The sequence below is a fragment of the Danio aesculapii genome, chromosome 20 (genome assembly GCF_903798145.1).
Source record: "Danio aesculapii chromosome 20, fDanAes4.1, whole genome shotgun sequence".
Lineage (NCBI taxonomy): Eukaryota > Metazoa > Chordata > Actinopteri > Cypriniformes > Danionidae > Danio > Danio aesculapii.
The window spans coordinates 31,930,696-31,952,173 of NC_079454.1; the positions used below are offsets into that span (position 1 = coordinate 31,930,696).

The following is a 21,478-nucleotide window of genomic DNA, read 5'->3' on the forward strand; positions in this document are numbered from 1 at the left end:
ATAGATGTTAATCCAGGATCACTTGGCAAAATCATGACATGCCTACCTTAGTTATGCAGCTCTCGATATTCCTGAAAAACCTGTTCATATAAAAAAAATAACTAAATGATAAAGATTTTTAAAAGTTAGGCAATTTAGGATAAATGTAGAGAAAGTCCATTTCAACTATTTTTTTTCAAAAAGTGAAACTTGTGTGTTATATTAGTTCACTGCACACAAAGTGAAATATTTCAAGCTTTCATTTGTTCCAATTTTAATGATTATGGATTAAAAATTAAAAGGCCCAAACCAAGTATTTAACAAAATTAGAATATTTCATGTGACCAATAAAAAAAGATCTTAAACAAATGTTGGCCTTCTGAAAAGTGTGTTAATGAACTGTATTATGTCCTCAGTGCTTTGTTGGGCCTCGTTTTGCACTAATTACAGCATCAAGGCGGCGTGGCATGGAGACGATCAGCCTTTGACACAGTTGAGGTGTTATGGTAGCCCAAGTTGCTTTGATATCAGCCTTCAGCTTTGACAATAGTCCATATATTTTCAATGGGGTCAGGGCCAGGTGAGTTTCCTGGCCAATTAAGAACAGGGACACCATGGTTCTTAAACCAGGTACTGGTAGCTTTGCTACTGTGTGCAGGTTCCAAGTCCTGCTGGAAAATAAAATCATAATCTCCAAAAAGCTTGTCTGCAGCAGGAAGCATGAAGTGCTCTAAAACGTCCGGGTATAGAGCTGCGTTGACTGTAGACTTGATAAAAGACAATAGACCCACACCAGCATATGACATGGCTCTCCAAACCATCACTGACTGTGGAAATTTCACACAGATTTTTTTAAAATCAATAGCAGACAATAAAATAATACAGATCAACACAATCAAACAGCAATTCGGAACTTTTTGATTTAGTGGCTAATTCGTATGAATTCGTACGATCTAATTTGTACAATTTAGTACGATTTGTTCATCCCCCAATGACGGTTTGGGGAATGAACATTGCCGTCACTGGGGGATGAGCAAATCGTACTAAAATCGTACTAACCGTTAAGTGAACTGAACTCGTACAAATTCGTATGAATTAGCCACTAAACTGACAAAACGTAAAAATACTTAAGTTTTCTCGTGAGATCAGGCTGGACAGATTCAATTCCACATGAGGTTATTAATTAGCAAATGATATAAATGTTACGGACTTAAACATTAGATGAGCAGCAGGGGCGTAGCAGACATTTTAAAAGTGTGTGTGTGTGTGTGTGGAGGGGGGGGGGGTGCTGCATGAGATCATACGTTCATATAATTATTAATCACCTGTTTCAAAATGGTCTGTCTCTAAAAGTGAGGGGGACGCATCCCCCCAAGTTTTCTGTTGTTCAGCTGTGAGAAATAGAAGTTGTTTCTAATATATCAGTTAGAGGTGTTGGTTGATTTAGAACTCGGTTTAAATCACTCGCTCCTGTCGTCAATCTGGCAACCCACGATTGCGTTTGTTTTGATCCAGGATTGCAATATCTAGTTAAACCACTGGGTGTCAAACTTACATACTTTACCTTTAACCATTTGTCCGGATGTCACTTCCACAACCTGAAGAGAAGAAGAAAAGGAGGAATCATATTATACGTGAGTGTAACCAAACACCCAGTATTTCTGAAAAAAAAAGTCGTTTTGCACAGACAGCAGTTTTGTCAGGTGGAGACGTCCGTGGTTACACTCAAACATAACAAACGCTGCTCTGTCAGACGGGTGGAGTCCTGCGTTTTATTTTATTTTGATTTTTTCGATGTCTAGCAGCCATAATATGTGCAGGCGGACAGATGATTATGTAACACTGCTTAATGTCTGTGTCCAGCTGCTGGAGTCATTTCTGAAACCTTCAGACACAGTTTGGTTATTGCACAAGACATGATCACGCAGAAGCACATATGAATATTATAGATGATATAAGTGTATATTGAAAAATTACTCTTTATGTGATTTCCAGAACGCAACACTAGCTGGCTGGGAGAAATTGGCTGGACGCAGGAGCTGTGGGGCCATGCTCTCTTTTGTTTACATCTGCTCTGGTGAGTTATGACAGGTTTTCCATGTGGAGGCTAGGTGAGTCTGCGTTTTGGCAGGTTTGTTCCTAGCTGGAATGAAAAAAATAACTGCAATGCAAGAGGGAGCAACCACTAAAAACTCCAGAAACGTATTACATCATGTCTCTGGTATTCTGGGTGATGAAAAACCGGTGAGTAATTTTCCTTTGATTGCTGGATTTTGTGATACAGGTAGCAAAAAATAAAGGTGTAAACAAAAGGAAACATTTAGTAAATCAGTGAAATGTTTGATAGTATCTGTTACAAGCTCTAATGAACAGATATTTCAACATTTGTAACCAGATATTGCGTTAATGCATTCCAGATCTACTGTATTTTTTTCCAGTTTAGTGACTATCCATTTTTCATCACAATAGGGCCTGTTCTAAGCTAATTTTTTTTTATGGCAAAAAATAAAATTTTTATAACTATAATTGCATTTGTAAAGTTTACTTTTGAATCAATGTTATTATTGTTAACTAAACCTGTAAATTTAATCTCAAACTTGGATTTAGAGATGCGCATGCTTGAATGTAGTATATTTAGTACCATGTAGTATATTTCTGTTTTTTAAAAACAAGAAAAAAAGCTATAATAATATAAAGGATTAAAAAAAGAAACATCATCAATGATTAAAACATATTTTAAATGGCAACTAACTGAAATATTTTATGCCAAAATTAAAATAAAAGCTAAAATAAAAAAGTAAACATTAGAAATATAATAAAAAAAAATAAAACAAAGATATAAAAATATTAATCGAAAAGCACATATGAATGGTTTATTCAAAATGATTGAAATTAATCATTTATTCCAAATAATATTACTAAACACAATAAAAACTATATAATTAAAAAGAAAATATCACTTTTGAACTGCTGAAAAAAATCTTACAGCTATCTAAAAAGACAATCATACAAAAGCCACATTGCAGAATCCTAACTGTCACGATCACCAACCTGTGCAGATCGCTGGTAAACACACAGATCACATAGAACTACAAGTTCGCCATTATATGGACTACAAGTTCCAGTCATGCACTGCACACACATCGGTTCCTAATCCTGGCTGATTGCTAACACACACAGCTGAAGCTGTTCAGAACTGATGAAATGGACTTTAAAAGCAGCACTGTCACACACACTAGTTGCTGAGTCTTGTTATACTGCTTTTGTGAACATTACGATGCCCTTGCCTTGCTTTGCTTTGTCCTGCCTCTGTCCCTCGTATTGTTTGTTTGTTTGTTTATGTTGTATGCTCCCTTCCTTTTGACCATTTGCCTGCTTATTGACCATGACTTTGGATTGCCCATATACATCTGTTTGTTCCTGTGTTGACTATTGCCTGCCTGACCATTCTCTGCATTACAAACCCTGCATTTGGATCCGCACCTCTGTTCTCAGTGTCCCGCCTAACATTACACTAACATTATGATACTGGGTTTTTCAACAATGAATCTCAGAAAATTACATATAATATAATAATGTAATAGAGTTCAAAGAGTAGTAATCAATACATAATGCATTGTGCACCATCTGCATGCATTTCAATATTAGATTTTGTATTAAATATATAAATGTGCCTCTGTCTGTGTTCTACATGTTGTAACACATCAGACATGTGATGTAATGGACTTTTCAAAGTTCATCTAGCCCATTCCAAACTATGTTGTCAACAATGCTTTATTTTACAATCTTACACTCTCTCAAGGGTGCACAAAACACACCAGCACAACCTTTGACTGTTTTTAAACGGTTTTACAGCAGTGGGCCTTTTGCCCTTAACCACAGAGAGGCCAATACCGCTCACAAAGCTCTGTGGTTTTACGCATGACTAACCTGGGTGCCAAACATGGCATTATAGAGATTCATTTTAAATGATCAATCACACATACAGGGACCGGTGGTAGTTTTAAAACATTAAACTCCGCCAGTTTGGCAGGCACTCCCAGTCTATGTAAATCTATGTTAAAAGTACACAGGGCACATATTAAACTTGCAGGCGCTAGATAAACAGCAGAGCTCAGATTTAAATAGATTATCTGTCCTAATGTGAGACTTACAGAAAGCCAGAATCCCTCTTTTAGTCAACGAGTTCATGATGAGGACACAATTCTAATAATGTGGTAGCAGTATTGATTGTCACTGTAAAGAAGTGCTAAAGTCATTCTGTCATGTTCTGGATGGTGTGGTGTGGATATAAAACTCAAACTGGCCCTCGGCACAGTCTGCTGTATTCTGGCTCTGGCTCTTGCACACATACTCTGAGAAAGACAGCAGAAATTTGGACACATGTATAGCATATCTGTATGTAAGGAAATTTCTAAAAGCAGAACTTTACCTCAACAAAATATATATTTTAAATGTATTTTCATGAAAACAACCTGATTTCAAAACAACATCACGTTAACATCAAGCGTGACTTCCAAAAACACGCCAAAAATATGTATTGATTTTTATGTTAAAATCTTGATGTCCATTTGACATCCACACGTTGATGCCTATTTGGCCACTAAAATAACAACAAAAGAAGTATTTTTAAATAAAAAAGTTTTATTTATCTGAACGCTTCAATTTCAAATTTACACTGGATTTTCATGTAAACTACCTGGATGTCAAATTGGCATAAAAAACATGTCATAACTTTTGGTGTGGTTTTTGATGCCAATGTTAGACGTCAAGGTAGTCAACTGATATGAAATCGATTTGCTTTTTTGATGTGTTTTTTGATGACGTTTTGACATTAAAGATTCCGGAAACGAGTACTTAAAAAATTATTGTTTTTACAGATTTGTGTTTGTTGAGCATCAGTTAAGATGACGTTAGCACCTGTCAGCTTAAATTGTGGAGAAAACTGGATAATTTTAAGCTTTTGTCAGCTAATTTCATCTTCCAGGTTTAAAATCATTTTTGGGGTGGGATCAAAATCGGTGACATTGCATGCAAATCTGCTAGTGGAGTGATGACACGTCTGTTTCTCATTATTATTCATTGCAGAGTTTTCTTATTCTATGAGAAGACCTTGCTTCTTAATTATTCATGAGAGCATGTGCTTTCCAAAGGCAAGCAGGCCTGTCAAGCTGTGAGACCCAATGATTGGGTGAGACAGCGTTTGTTCACAGTCGTATGTCGTTTGTTTCCATGATTCACAGGGTTTGTTGTATGTTTTCCCCACAATGATGTCAGGGCCAATACGGCAAAGCTGTTGGTTTGCAGCAAGGATTTTTGTTAAAAGAGCTGTACGAGAATTGGAGAATGGCGGCTTTGTCTTTTATCAGTTGAGTTTGTTACGATTCAGACACATCACTTATATCTGTGCTGCTGTGTTCCCCTATGTTTAAAATCTTCCAATTACCGGCAGGGTTAATGGTTGGAATAGACAGTTGTTCGCTCCCCTCTTTTTCCCCTGCTCTGCTGGCCATGCCCACTCCTCTTTCTGCCTGCAGAGCTCCACGGCCATATCAGAGCTTTTTTTGAAAAAATTGTGAGGTAGACTTGAAACGAAAGTGGGGAGTTTCATGGCCCTTTAAGGTCCCTGCTGAGTCGTGGCTTCATTTGATTTATTTTTTATAATCAGGTCTATTTTTAGTCCTTTTACAGTACATTAAGTAAAGAGAATTCATTAATAATGTAATGGTGTATCTCAGCTAAAATAGTGACTCAAACAAATCAATAAGTGATAAACATGGATGGATCATAAACATGATGGCATTTCTCCAGCAGGTTAATCTCTCTCTCTCTTTCATTGCTCTCTGTCCTGACTTTCTTTCGATGATTTAATCCTTTTAGTATGAGTGGTAACTTTTTCCAGCCCAAGTAGCTCATGACCTACTTTGTAAAGAGATGCACAAATAGCATGTGGAAAACAGTTTAGATCATGCTTTACTTTGAATAGTTACACTGCAGAATTTTAGGTAATTATGTACCATGTTCATATGAAAGTTGGGTTTGATTTTAGTGAATATATTATGGGCAAGAAATTACAATTATCTGCCAATCAAAAAGGGAAATAGAGGAAATCTGGATTAACAAACCTATTGTAAATCTTCAGGGTTGCTGAAATGTACCACATTACAAGGCAGCTGTAATTGCTTGGACAACTTTCTCTGTTTTGCCTACAGGCGTTAGGGTTTACAAAAGCATCTGGCCAAAACAAAAGAGAGAACACTGCATGTGTAGCCATTAATGAGATTGTTTAAAAGAGTTTGATGCCTCACATCTGTGGCTCTCCACAAAATTAAAGGCTAATTATTTTTTAATGCTTTAATTCCCAGTGAAGCTTAATTCAGCAGACCTTCATTACTGTCAAAGCTTTTTTAAGCGATACAAGATTAATGGCAAACTATTATGCAAAATTCATCTTTGATGAGCATGTGACCTTTTAGGAGTTTTACAGTACCACAGATACACAGGTCTAAATGAATACAAAAAGGCCAGGTCATTCAGTAAAACTGGCATTATGTTTTATTTTAGACTGTTGATGGCCTCTCTAAGTCCATTATTGGGTTTGAAAAAGTCTTTTTTTTAACTCGCACTCAAGTGAATTTCTTTATTCTGTTGAACACAAAACAAGATATTCTGATGAATGTTGAAAAAAGCAGCCACTGACTTCAAAAGTTGGAACAAAAAAACAAAACTATGGAAGTCAATGGCTGTTTTCCCCCCAACATTCTTCAGTATGTCTTGCTATACATAAACATATTTGGAGCAAGTGGAGGATGAGTAAATGATGGCAGAATTTTTCAAGATGTCCTAAACCTCCGTGAAGTTGGCACCCCATAAAAATAAATAATTCCCAAAACTATACCATTCCTTTGTGCTGATTTGAGCCGCAAAAACGAATGTTTGTGCTGGTTTGAGGTCTGAGATGTTAAGCATTATTTTTTGACCGTGTGACGTCACTTTCCACCCCAAGTTGCTCAAATTACTCCAAATCAGCACAGGTTGTTTGTGCTTGATTTGTGCCGTTAAAACAAACACTGTATCTGTATTTCTCCTTTAGATATAACTAAAATATTTTGGGAGCCGTGACTTCACTCTCCACCACATATCCTCTAAATCGCACAAAACTGGTGTCTTTTGTTTGTGCTCGATTTGTGCTGGTTTGTGCCGTTAAAACAAACACTTTATCTGTTTTTTTTTTGCTCGTTTGTGCAGCAAAAAAAAAAAGTTGTGCTGCTATTTTATTATTAGTAGACCTAATAAAATAATAGACTTGTTTGAGATGGGCAAAATCGGCGCAGAACCAATGCGTCCGCCTCGCTCTGATAGTCTGTAGCACGATGATGTATTGGATCAGGTCCAATACATAGTGGACACTGTAACGCCCATGCTACTGTTGGGGTAGGTGTAGACGTTAATAACTGTAAGGGTTGAGTTTAGGCTTGGGGTAGGTGTAGTTTTAATGTTGTAATTTAATCATTTATATAATTCTCATTTCTAGCAACAACCGCTCTCGCATGTATGTCCACTACGTATTGGACCTGATCTAGTATGTCATCGTGTTACAGGCTGGAACGAGGACACACTTGAATTTTCAGTTTTGGGTGAGCTAATCTTTATCTTTAGTGCTGTCCTTTCTGCTCATAGATAAAAGTTGTCACTGGAGGAAAGCACTAAAGTATGAAAAAATGAAAGCATGTGGCAATGTCGTGCGACAATCACATTGACGAGATCAGTGGCTTGGTCAAATTTCCCTCCTGTTCCCCAAACCCGCGACATCATCCGTGTTTGTAAATATGTTTGCCACAGGATATCGTTTCATTGCACGCCACTGCATGAAAGTTTAATAACTCTTTTGTAAAAACAATCTCTCTCTTTCTGCCGCTTCCTCTTTTAACATCTCTAGCAGATGTGTTTGTCTGCTCTCATTTTTGCTTTCTCTTTAGTAACCCACATCAAACTCATTATCTGTTGCTCATACAGAAGATGGATTGAAACATTCAGATTATCTTGTGAATAACTAAATTAATCCGTCCGATTCTTAATGTGTTTCTCATTGATATCATATATTTGCTGGTATTTGTTCACTGAAATACCAGATGGTCTCATATAGTTTTGTCTGCTCTAAAGAAATGACTGCTATAATACCAAATTTGGAAAAACACAGAAGAGATTAATTAGGTATGTGGATTGGGAACAGAAGCCAAATAAAACATCAATGGGTTTTAATTTACCGATAAGGAACTGCTGTACTTGCAGATAAGAAACTTGAGCTTTTTCTTTCTTGATTTGAATCCAGCTGATGCCAAAGTTAGACTGATTATAGTAGGCAAGCCAAATGGTGACAAACCTTTCTAAAAATGCCAGAATATGTGTCTAAATGCCAGTCCATGAGCAATTGTTTATTATTTTAATTTATGTGAGAGTATTCAGTCTTCATTTTGTACAAATGATGGGAATAATAAATAAGAATGTAAAAAAGGAAAAGAAATATAGAGTGCAATAAAGTTTATGAGGAAAATAGGAGGAAAAAGCTTTCTAGGTATTTGTAATTTTGGAAGTTATAGGCCTTTAAAAGTGTCAGAATAAAGGGTTATTGCTGAAACACCTCATCCGAAATAGATTTAGAAAAGGGGGATCGGTTATTAGCACCTATTATTATGTGGAAAGGCCACCACCGCTGCTTAACCACAAACATGAACATTTCAATCAGAAAGGATTCAACCAAACTTGATAAAATATTGGATACTTAAAACGTATATTAAATGGTGACTGTAATATTTCTCTACCTTTTAACTCATTTTTTTTACTTTGTTAATACATTGTGCACATAGTAAAATATTTTTTTACATTTTGTTTTTCAGAATTGTGGCAGTCTGAGGTCATGTTTAAACTTGTCAGGTCTCGATGCCCAATTCTGATTTGTTGCATATATCAGATTTTTTTTGTCTGTTTGTTTATACGTTCTTTTAATTGTGACCCATATCCGATTCATGTGTTTACACTTGCTATACAATTTACAACGTTGCACATGCGTAAAGGTGGGTTCTAGCATCTGCACCACACTAGCGACGATGGAAGGAATTGTCTTGCTTTTAGCTCTGCAAAATATGTGAAGTTCGCCCAACTTTAAAATCATTTTAAGGCAGAGGAGGAGGGAAAGGGCCGTCATCGCAGCTTGCGCCTAGGTTTATATATGGTGTCCTCCACCATTTAGAGGCATTTGTGGGTTTATATTGAACTGACTTATCTTCCCACAGGGTAAGAAGGCAGGTAACTTCTGCCGTCGACCACAGACCACTTTCCTTCTTCATGTTTCCTCTGTTGTTGTTTTCTGCGTCAGCGTCTTGACACATCCTTTTCTTCTACATCATTAAACCGCAGAGAAGTACCACATTGTCGCCAAGTTTAATGACGTACAAAATGGAATGCCTCAAAATCCAATCTGCCTGTTTACATGGTAGTCGCATCGTCACATATCCCATTTATATCTGATTTATTTCTACAAATAAAAGAGGCCTGAAACCGATCTCTGAATATCCGAATACATGCGTTTTTTTCGTGTTTATCTCTGTCATATATAAACAAAAAATCGGAATTGGGTCACATTAAACTGGCAGTGTAAACGGGGCCTAAGTCACCAAAGCATCTAATAGCATTATATTATATTACATTACATTACATTACATTACATTACATTATATTATATTATATTGTTCATCTTTCTTTGGTTTAGCCTCTATCTCAGAGGTTGCCACAGCAGAATGAACCGCCAACCATTCCAGCATATGTTTTTATGCAGCGCATGTCCTTCCTGCCGCAACCCAGTATTGGGAAAAACACCAGACAACTTAGTTTATTCAATCCACTTATACCGCATGTCTTTGGACTGTGGGAGAAACCAGAGCACCCGGAGGAAACCCATGCAAACATGGGGAGAACATGCAAACTCACCCAGCCGGGACTCGAATCAGCGATCTTCTTGCTGTGAGGTGAAAGTGCCAACCACTGATTCACTGTGTCACCTATATTATATTATATTATATTATATTATATTATATTATATTATATTATATTATATTATATTATATTATATTATATTATATTATATTATATTATTTCTCTTGTGTGTAATGTAAGATCAAAAGTTTGTTTTCTCCATAGCACCTTTATTAAAATTTTAACCGTTCCTGAGCAAATAAAAATATATATTTTTTTCAATCTGCCCTAATATGGGCAATACTTCCATGCCAACTTTTGTTCAAAAAGAGGGTAATACAAAAAATGTAAGAGTACAAAACCTCGGCAAGTTATATAAACAACAGCAAACATTACTCACAGGAAATTTGTTACATCATCTTTTTTTTGTTCCCAGAAAATTCTTATTCATTTGATTTTGTCCTTTTGATATTTAACTTGCTAACAAGGGCGTTTCTCTGAAGCTATTGTATGATAAATATTCCAGGCAGAATGGCAAATGTGAAATAATTACTATTACAGAACACATGAAAAAAAATAAGACACTGTTAATGAACTCAGATACTCATGCTGCAGTTTCCTCATATACAGACTGATATTTCTTTTTAAAAAGTGCTTGATACTGAATATGTAGAAATATTAGTGTTACTCAAAGTACTATATTCCTTCCATCAGAAGCAGTTGCTATATGATCTAAGTTTGTTCATCATGGTGACCAATAGTTCACCTCTGATTGGCTGATTGGTTTAGGGAGAGAACACATGGTTTGTGATGTCCTGTGGAAATGTCCTCTTGGAGTTTCCCCCTTGTTACCACTTTCCAGGGATTGGAACTCCACATTCATACCAGCCTACAAATGGATGAGGTGTGCGCCTGCCGATGGCCCCGAAATTCACTGGCTCTTGTCTGTATGACCGATAATATCCTGAAATCCAAATAGAAGATCATGTTAGGATAAACATTCAGAAACTTTAGTAAAAGCCAATAAAGTTTGGGATCAGTCATTTTTTAATGTTTTAAAACTATTCTACTCACCAAGGCTGCATTCATTTGATAAAAAATACAGTAAAATGTTAAAATATTATTCAAATGTAATGTAACAGTTTTCTTATTGAATATAGTTTAAAACTTAATTTATTAATGCAAGTTAAAGTTGAATTTTTCATAAAAAAATTAATTATTATTATTATCATCAGTTCCTTCATATTTTTCTGGAAACTGTGACAGTCAGTGTTGCACTGTAAAAAAAAAAATCCATAATTTTTTGCTGGGGTGCCAGAAAAAAACTTTAATAATGGGCGTTAAATTACAGAAATTTACCGTAAAATAACAGACGTTAAATTACAGGAATTTACTATGAAATAACGGACATTAAATTACAGGAATTTACCATAAAATAACAGACGTTAAATTACAGGAATTTACCATGAAATAGCGGACGTTAAATTGCAGGAATTTGCCATAAAATAACAGACGTTAAATTACAGGAATTTACTATGAAATAACGGACATTAAATTACAGGAATTTACCATAAAATAACAGACGTTAAATTACAGGAATTTACCATGAAATAGCGGACGTTAAATTGCAGGAATTTGCCATAAAATAACAGACATTAAATTACAGGAATTTACTATGAAATAACGGACATTAAATTACAGGAATTTACCATAAAATAACAGACGTTAAATTACAGGAATTTTCCTTGAAATAGCGGACGTTAAATTGCAGGAATTTGCCATAAAATAACAGACGTTAAATTACAGGAATTTACCATAAACTAACAGATGTTAAATTACAGGAATTTACCATGAAATAGCGGACGTTAAATTGCAGGAATTTACTGGAAATTTAAATGTAAGGAAATTTCTGTAATTTAACCTCAATTATTATATGGTAAATTTCTGTAATTTAACGGCCATTATTTTACAGTGTGGGTAAGATACTTCAAAATAAGTAATTAATTATGAATAATTATAGAGAAAATAGATTTTAATACTATAAATGTGACTTTTAGTTTTGTTAAAAAATGTTATACTTTAGAAAAGAAACTTCATATGTATCAAAACACACAACACGTTTCAAATTATCATAATTTTTTTGACTCAATTGACTGTTAATTATTCATGTGCAATCAACCACTGTTGAAAACTATAATTATTTTTCAAAATACATTTGTATCACAAAAGGTACAAATACTCTTCTTCTCTGAATTCATTTTTCCAGAACTGATCAATTTATTTAGTGTTTAAGTCTAGTATATATGTTATAAGTGACTAACGCCCGAATCACACGGGGCTTCAGCATCAAAGCTTTACGGAGGGCATGTCTAAAGTTAGGGCTGATGCGATTGTCATAGCAGCGTCAGCTAATAAAATTAGTCTGCAGTCGGCTACTGTCTGAGCTGGGGTATTTGCATAAAGCGATCTGATTGGCTGACGCTTCCGGTGGCGCTTGAAAAGTTGAGAAGTTCCCAACTTCTGCAGCTAGCAACTCCACTGAAGCAGCGCCAATGGATTCCACAATTTAGTTCGGCAATGCTTGACGTCACCCATACAAGGTGAATGGGAAGTGTTGATGCTGACACCCCATGTGAATGTGGTGTAATTGAATTACCTAAAAATGAAAATCCCTTTACTTGACTTTTTCAGTGGAAAAATAATTCATTACATTAACTATTTACTTTGTAACTAATTATACTCAACACTGGATACAGTCAAATTTTACAGTAACATAAAAATTTTCATATTTATTGATTTAGGCCACATTAAATAGTTCAAGAGTAAAAGACATTTATAAATGTAAAAAATACAAATTTTATTACAAATAAACATTTGAAATATTTCAGCATACAAGTAGGGGTTGCCAGATCAGATCACGTGATCGGAAATCGCGCCCGATCACACGGCTTCAGACTTGGAATCGGATGTTACCTCCCCATCAGGACTCTCATTATTTTTTAACACATCAATAGTTATACGGTGACACAGAGTTAGACCTCTTTCTTAACTTCACACAGAAACAGCAACACGCACGGCATGACATCACTTTGTTGCAGAGACTCTATTGGTTAAACACCAGTAAAGTAGAACACGGAAGCAGCTTGAAATGGAAAGCGCGAGTATGTCTCTGTATGCGTATGTATGCGCTCTGAAGGTATTATAAAGTTGATGAAGACAACATTGCTTTAGCAAACTGTGAGATATGTAAACTTGGGATTGCCTGCCTGGTATTTTAAGATGATGTGCTATTTGTTTTTATATTAGATTTTTTTTATATTTACAAGTCCAAAAGTGAAGAGTTTAGGTTATTTATTAGTTGATTGTTCAAGCTACCTCACAGAAGTGTGCTGTTTGTTAACAGAGTTGTTGAATGTTAAAATGAGGTGAATTAAATAAACAATAAGGAACATCCTGGATCTGTTTCTTCTCTCTTTTTTTTATTCTTTTTTTTATGTATTATAGAAGTATCAGATCAGGTTTATATGGTATAGGTATATACTCAAAATCAAATGATTTGCACTCGATGGCAAAAAAACCTGACCAGGATATCTCTAATTATAAGGATTTCTGAAGGATAATGTGAGACTGATGACTGGAGCAATGATGCTAAATAATCAGCTTTAAATCACAGGAATCAGCTACATTTAAAACTACATTTACAATAGGAACACAGTTATTTAAATAATAGTAATATTTTTTAATCTATGCAACAAAATGCAGCCTTGATAAACAGTCTTTTACAAACATTAGAAAATCTTACTGATTTCACACTTTTGACCAGTAGTCTTACCTTGAGCTGTAGGCAGGTTGAGAGAAAGATTGTGTGGTCCTGTTCTTCCATCTAGATGGGAGTCCACAAACTGGCAATGGTCCTCTCCATGGCCAAATGTATCAGCAAGACTGTAGAATGTTTCTGAAATGGAAAACAGTCGTTGCTTGAGTGTCCCTCAGGACCCAAACCTCAGACAGTGCGTTGTGTTTAGCTGAGGGGAAACTGTGGTTTGGAATAGATGCTTCCGAGGCTTTTAGGCCAAACACTCCAAAAAACAGACTGCTTCATATTTCAGGCACGCTAAGCATTAGATTCAAGTTTGAACGGCATCATGTTGTTTGAAAGGAAGGTCAGTACCTCTCAGTCCATCTGCCATGAAGATCTTGTAGCGCAGCGAGTTGCAGAGGACCACGCCAACAAACTTCCTGTACCAGGTGCGCTTGACAAACTGACTGCCTCTGCAAGAACTGTGGGCTTGGTTATACCTGAATGAGAATGGGATCCAGATGGGCTCCCCACCTAGAAAGGAAATGAATGTCAATTACCTTTGGAAAATATAAAAGATAAGGGGAACAGTGATTCAGTGATAATGCATGATCTGTTCTGGTGAGACTGGTTGATCAATTGCTAACTAAGGTACAATTAAAATAAGTCTTCAGCAGGAATACACAACAACAGTCATATATAGAACCATGTCATCCCGAAGGGCCCTTTTATGCTGAAATGTGTAACAACCAAGCAACTATGCAGACTTAGCATATAAATGATTTCCCAGCAAACGGTTTTGTGTTTAATAGACATCTAATAGACATCTAAACATAGTCGTCTTGGCTAAAACAAGGTCTTTATATGTGTAGTCATTCATTTCTGTTTATTTGATGACTAGTCTAGTTTTATTCTTAGATGTCTATTAGATTTTCACTGACAGCCCAAATTTAGCCTTATTTTAGCCAAGACGACTATGTTTAGAGGTCTATTAGACATCTTTTTAAAACAAAGAATGCTTGCTGGGTTCTTGAAATGTCTATAAATGACTGATAATCATTGATATTACAACTGGATTGCTAGCAGTATTGTGTTTTTACTCTTATTTTGTTTAAAAGAAAATGTTAGTGTGACAAGCTCTATTTATTTAAAAACACCTCAATGACACCTCTATTCATTTAAAAACAAGATTTTAATGAAATTAGTATAGGATTTTTAAAATTTACTTTATTAAAAACATAGCTAGTCACAAAATACACAAGTTCATTGTTTATATTAGTTTTCCCTTTTTAACACAATAATTTACCCAATAATTGTTCTTTTTTTAAGCTATTTACACGCACCCTAATTTGGTAACACTTTTTTTCTTAAAATCAGCGTGAAACATATTGATTATACTGTTTGTGTGTTTATTTACTTCCAACTTAAAATATACTTGCGGTGGTGGCCAGATCGAAACACACCTTTTACCCATATCACATAAGTTAACTATATGCGACAAACAAAACACAATTTGATTTTTAACTGTATTTTTGTTATTATCTGTTTTAAGTTAAAGTGAAAAGAAGCCTGTTCAAATAAAAAAACTAAATACATTCACCATTTCTCTTTTATGCTATTCAGGAGCCATGTGCACCCACTGACAGACCAAATCTGCTTCTCTCTATGTCTCATTGAAGTTCAGGTTGCTTTATTGGCATGACATTTTGTACAGTATTGCCAAAGCATTTTAGATGTATAAAATATGTAATATATTGACATCAACAAATTAATAAAATATACAGCAAATGAGAAATAAATGATAGACGAAAGGGATAAAAACAGTCAATATCTCAAAAAATTATAATAATTAAAAGAATAAAACGTGTAGATTATTTAAATAAGACAAATAAGCTGATTACCCATTTCTAATGGTAAACAAATATTCGAACAAATAATTTCATTCAGTATTTAGTAGTTTTTCTGAGTCATTTAAATTAAAGAATTAATTATTTAATGTCTCTCGCTCACACGGCTGTGCGTATAAAATTAACGACAGCTTAGAAAACGAAAGCAAAACCAACTCCCAGATATATTTGTACATTTAGAAACCCTGGCTAGACGCAAAAAAGGTGCAGGTCTCTGTGGGTCTGCAGAGCACATGAGTGTTGACAGATCTCGCACACACAGAGCGAGCAGTGTGAAACGGGTAAACAAGAGAAGATTTTCCACTAGTTAATCGTTCGCTGATATTTGTTTAAATTGGGCGGATACAAAAAAAAAGTGTAAAAGGATGATAATAATAGTAAAAAAAAAGTGTCACTAAACATACTTGGGGGGCCGTTAATATACCTAGGCGGTATGTGTGGGAAGCACTGATGATTCACTCTTAGCAAACTAATGTCAAGAATATTGTGGCTGAAGCCGTCAATATTGAAACTGCAAAGGTGAAAGCAAATGGTCAGACTTTGAAGATCACAAAAAAAACATTTTGTTTTAAGTAGATTAATTGTTCCCCTTAAAGAATAACAATGTGCGCTAGTAAAACAAACACTGTAAAATTTGATGTGATGGAGTTTAAAAGTTGACTTCAAAAATCTTTTTTGGGACACCAGCATTTAAATAAATCCTTTAATAAATAAAATAACCTTAAATGTAGTGCTTTTTCATTGCCCAAACAGCTTAAAACAAAATATAATAATCAAGACATTTGACTTTCCTGGTATTGTACTTAACCCTGTTGACTGATTTTTATTTGAAGGACATTTTTTGCCAGGAAAATGAAAAGAATGTGAAAATTATGTAGCTCCTTAGAACCTGTCTTCTGTTCTGCCTCATTCCATTCTTTGATACAGTTGTTGTTTTCATTCTGTTCATTTCATTACTCAGAGGAAAGCACACAGCACAATTTGACATAAATATCTACATCTCGCTCACAGCAGCATGGATCGACTTTTGTTGTTCATTATAAGGTATATCGTATATAAGTGTATATTGTGTCTGAATCATGTTCAGTGTTTGTTCGTTATGTGTGTGGGTGTAAGCAGTTAGTTGGTTGCAGTTTACTTAAAGAGCCCATATTATAGATGAAATAGGGTCATATTTAGGTTGTAAGGGTCTCCAACAACAGTCTAATATGCATGCAAGGTCAAACAACACTTTGATGGTCTTATAATATGCATTTATTTTTACCTAGTTATCCCAGCGACTCCCATATGAATCGTTCAGCGATTCATTTGTACCCAAACCCCTGCTCAGCGCGAAGCTAATCTGCGCTGATTGGACCAATGACAGGCTGCTGCGATTGGTCGACAACACTGACAGGCTTCAGGGCGAGACAGAGTGAAATGCCCAGCAGATTATCAACAATATAAAAGTAGTCACAGTGTACACACGCTTCATAGTGGATTTTGGCTGCCAGTGGGTGAATGTAAATATAGACGATGGACTAGAAAATACTGACGACTAACTATTTTATCAAGCAAAAAGTCCAAGAACTGGCGAGGATATGTCCTAGCGGTCTACTTGCTCTTTTTACACACACGCACACACAGGGCCGGCGCGTCCAGAATAGAGACGGCGCGGCGGCGACACCTCCCTCCCCCTCCGCGTCCTCAGTTACATCCGCGATTACAACCCTAAGATTTCAACCGCGACACCCCCTAAAGTCCTCACTTTACAAACGGGTCCCTTTGATCACCCTTTGCCTAGAGCTTTACCCTATTCAGAGACACGCACACACACACATCAACCTCCTAAGAGGAGACACTCACACAAACGACCGTCCTTAGAGGAGACACACACACACACACATTACACACACACACATAGCTGACTATCCATAAACAAAGCGGCACGCGTCGCGTTTTCAACGTAGCTTTACACGCGATATGAGAATATAAAGAGTTAACCTGATACAGTACACGCGGTTACAAGTAACAAAACACAACTAAATGCATAATTTGCAAGCTAGAGTAAACGAGGCAACAATTTTAATCGCACGTACTTACACTGGTGAAATGGGGGAAGAAACTGATTCATGATCCACTGATCCTTGTTCTGACAGTCTTTACTGATCCTTCCTTTAACAAACTGAAGAAGTCTTCTTTGTAAGCAGGTAGTTTCCAGAGGCTCTCGATCTGCTCAAGGCTAGGCTATATGCTAAGGTTTCATCTTTGGGTGAACTGTCAATAATCTCCATCTGCACAGCGTGACTTCATTCTACCGGTGTCTGTGTGTGTCTCTGTGTGTGTGTGTGAGTGACTTTTTTCTGTTAGTGGGCGGAGCCGCAGGTTTCAAATCTCCCGGGCTTGCGCGTGCAACTACTTGTGTTTCGTAGCTGCGTCATCGCGAAACACCTAATAACTCGTTATCAAGACGACTCGTTTGAAGCACTATGAGTCGACTCTTTTATAGATGAATCAATAGTTTTAAACACTGTACACTTACAGATTTAAGCCTTAGCTGGATATTTCACTTCACTTAGAGCTGTGTGACATACTACATGGAAGGGCATTTTCAAAAACCCATAATATGGGCTCTTTAATGGCCACCAGTGTCACTAAAAGTAAAGGTTTCTGATCTCCACATCGGGGACTTTTTGAATGACATAAATATTGTATGTAATGAGATATCGCTTACCTGGGGGTCTTGCTATGAGCAGAGGGTCATCTAGATGAATAAAAACAGAATATTAATTGTAATTTGATAAAGGGTTTTAAATACGACAACTGACTTTTTGTGCATTCAGATAAAGAAAGACTCACCTGACTCTGTGACGTATGTTAAAGTTTCACTGAATGGCCCCAGTCCAAAAATGTTCTTAGCTTGAACTCTGAAGTAATACCTAAAAACAAGAATGTTTCAAATTTGTTATTTAAAAGCGTGTTTTGGTGCAATGAAGGTTTTTTGTGACAGGAAATTGTCTACATATACACTCATCTAAACTTTAAAGGAGTAGTTCACTTAAAGATGAAAATGTACTCACCCTCAAGTTTATTTCTTCAACTAAACAAAAAAGATAATGTTTTGAAGAATATTTGCATTTGATTGTGTTTGCTGACTAGTATTTTTCTAAATGCAAATAACTATACCTGTTTCGTTTCTGAAATTCTTCAAAATATCTTCTTGCATGTTCAGTTGAAGACTGAAATGTGTGCACTTCGCAGGTTGGGAACAATTTAAGGGTGAGTAAAAGATGAGTTACTGTTCATTTTTTGGTGAACTACCCCCTTAATAATACAATGAGAGTGTGTAAAGAAAGAAAAAATAACACTTATAAAAGAAAAAAAAACATTAAAAAAGAAAATGAAAGTATTTTTTTTTATTGAAATTGTATAGGTAGAAAACAAAATAAAAATAACATGAAAATGGAAGGAAAATTGGTTACAAAAATGAAAATCAGGAAGAAAGGTGAAAGACAAAAATGAAAAAATTGGGGGGAAAGGCAAGGAAATAATAAAATGAAAGAAAAAATGAAGAAGGAAATCAAAAAAAGCGTAAAACAAATAATGAAAATGAAAAAGGACAGAAAGTAATGCAAAACGGGTAGAAAAATGAAAGGAAGCACAGTTAAATGTCCATTAATAAAACATGCATGAGGAAAAGTTTTAAGAGTGAGCCTCTGGCAAAAAGAAAAGGCTGACAAAATTTAATGACAAGAAGAGGCTGCATGTCAGGGAGAGTGAGCAAGAAAATAACACATCAACATGGAATTTCCAATCTGACAAAATCTCTTTGTGACAAATACCAGACCACAACCCCCCATTTTGCCCTCACTCTCTGGCACATCCTTTACCTCTGAGGATAAATTAGACAAGTAAAGAAATTAAAAGAGAGAACTGTGATAAAGTTGAAAGGGCAGAGCTAACACAAGGCACACAGCCTTCTGTTGTGCCAGCGAGAGACTGTTCGGTTAGCTCACGCTTCGCTTGCTTTAACTCAGGACCCGTTTAATGACATAAAATCAGCACTGCTGGATCAAATTAGCGCAGCCACGTGGAAACTCTGACCAAAATAAAGAAAAAAATGGACAATTACAGTCAAACCGCCAGAAGGAGAGTAAGGAGGGGGTCTGTTATATTTCAACCAGGATGTGTGGTTACTGTTTATGTGCCCATGTGCTGCTTTCTCCTTGTCCTTTTGACCAAATATTATTAAAAGTGTAGTACATCCAAAATAAAAATTCTGTCATTATTCAGTGTTCCAAAGCTATATAGCATTATTTCTTTTTTTTTGTGCTACAAAAGGAGACATTTTGAAAACTGTCTGGTTTAGAATGCAATGAAATAATAAAAAAAAAGTCACAGCATAGTCCCATGTTTCATATGCTGTTAGTGGCCAGGGGGTATAGGTTTGATGAAGAACAAAACATATTTTAGGTCTGCAGCTTAATCGTGGTCTTTTTCCCTTCAGATTTGTGAAATAGAAAGTTCTAAAATCTATTTTAGCCTATAGTCTACAAAGTCTATTTTAGAGTTGTAAAGACCATTTTCTTAGAACTGCAAGCTTTTTATCTCACAACTCCGAAGTCAGATTTGTGAGTGGAAATGTTAGAATTGAGGGTTTATATTTGATTTTCTATGATTTTCTCTTAATTCTGAACTATAGACTATCTGACAAAAGTCTTGTCATCAATCCCAGTTGTAAGAGCAACAAATAATAAATTGACTTCTAGTTGATCATTTGGAAAAGTGGCAGAAGGTAGATTTGTCAGATGAATCATCTGTTGAACTGCATCCCTATAATCACAAATACTGCAGAAAACCTATTGGAACACACATGGACCCAAGATTCTCACAGGAATCAGTCAAGTTTGGTGAAGGAAAAATCATGGTTTGGGGTTACATTTTTTTAGGGGCGTGTGAAAGATCTGCAGAGTGCATGGCAACATCAACAGCCTGAGGTATCAAGACATTTGTGCTGCCCATTACATTACATACCACAGGAGAGGGCAAAATCTTCAGCAGGATGGAGCTCCTTCTCATACTTCAGCCTCCACATCAAAGTTTTTGAAACCAATGAAGGTCATGATGCTCCAGGATTGGCCAGCCCAGTCATGAACATTATTGAGCATGTCTGGGGTAAGACGAAGGAGGAGGCATTGAAGATGAATCCAAAGAATCTTGATGAACTCTGGGAGTCCTGCAAGAACGCTTTCTTTGCCATTCCAGATGACTTTATTACTAAGTTATTTGAGTCATTGCAGTGAAGTATGGATGCAGTCCTCCAAGCTCATGGGAGTCATACACAATATTAATTCTTTTTTCACTGCACCATGGCTTCATATTCTATACTGTACATTATTTCTGTTAAGTGGCAAGACTTTTGTTTTAGCAAAGTCCTAATTAAATAATTAAAAATCAAGGCATGATCATATTTTATTTAGGTAAAATCAGCATAATCTAGAGTACTTTGCCCTTCATATAAGCCACTTCTGATACCAAATGATCAACTACAAGTCAAGTTGTTATTTGTTGTTCCTAAAACTTGGATAGACAACAAGACTTGTCAGGTAGTGTATTTAACTCTCAATAATAACCAGCAGTTGCGAGTTTGTATTATGCAATTACACGAAAAAGTCTTGTGAGATATGAATTTCCAGTTGCAAGAAAATGGCCTTTAAATTATTATTTTTTTAACTCAATGGTGTAAACGCAAACAAACATAAAGAGGCAAAACAATACCTGTCAGTAATATTGTAATATGCAAGATACTGAATGTTATTTATAAGCTTGTGCTCCAGACTGT

The 21,478-nt window shown here is 35.9% G+C and overlaps 1 protein-coding gene across 2 annotated transcripts in view; it reads right to left on the reverse strand.

Moving 5' to 3' along the window:
• Positions 1 to 10,160: 10,160 nt before the first annotated feature.
• fndc1 (fibronectin type III domain containing 1) overlaps positions 10,161 to 21,478 on the reverse strand; it is a 72,514-nt gene continuing 61,196 nt past the window's right edge. For both annotated transcript variants that reach the window (XM_056445657.1, XM_056445656.1), the window contains 5 exons: positions 18,496 to 18,575; positions 18,371 to 18,400; positions 14,123 to 14,284; positions 13,784 to 13,906; positions 10,161 to 10,915 (listed from right to left, as the gene is read on the reverse strand). In XM_056445657.1, coding sequence (XP_056301632.1) covers positions 10,800 to 10,915; positions 13,784 to 13,906; positions 14,123 to 14,284; positions 18,371 to 18,400; positions 18,496 to 18,575 — 511 coding nt within the window. In that variant the 3' untranslated portion in view covers positions 10,161 to 10,799. The remainder of the gene's footprint in view (positions 10,916 to 13,783; positions 13,907 to 14,122; positions 14,285 to 18,370; positions 18,401 to 18,495; positions 18,576 to 21,478) is intronic.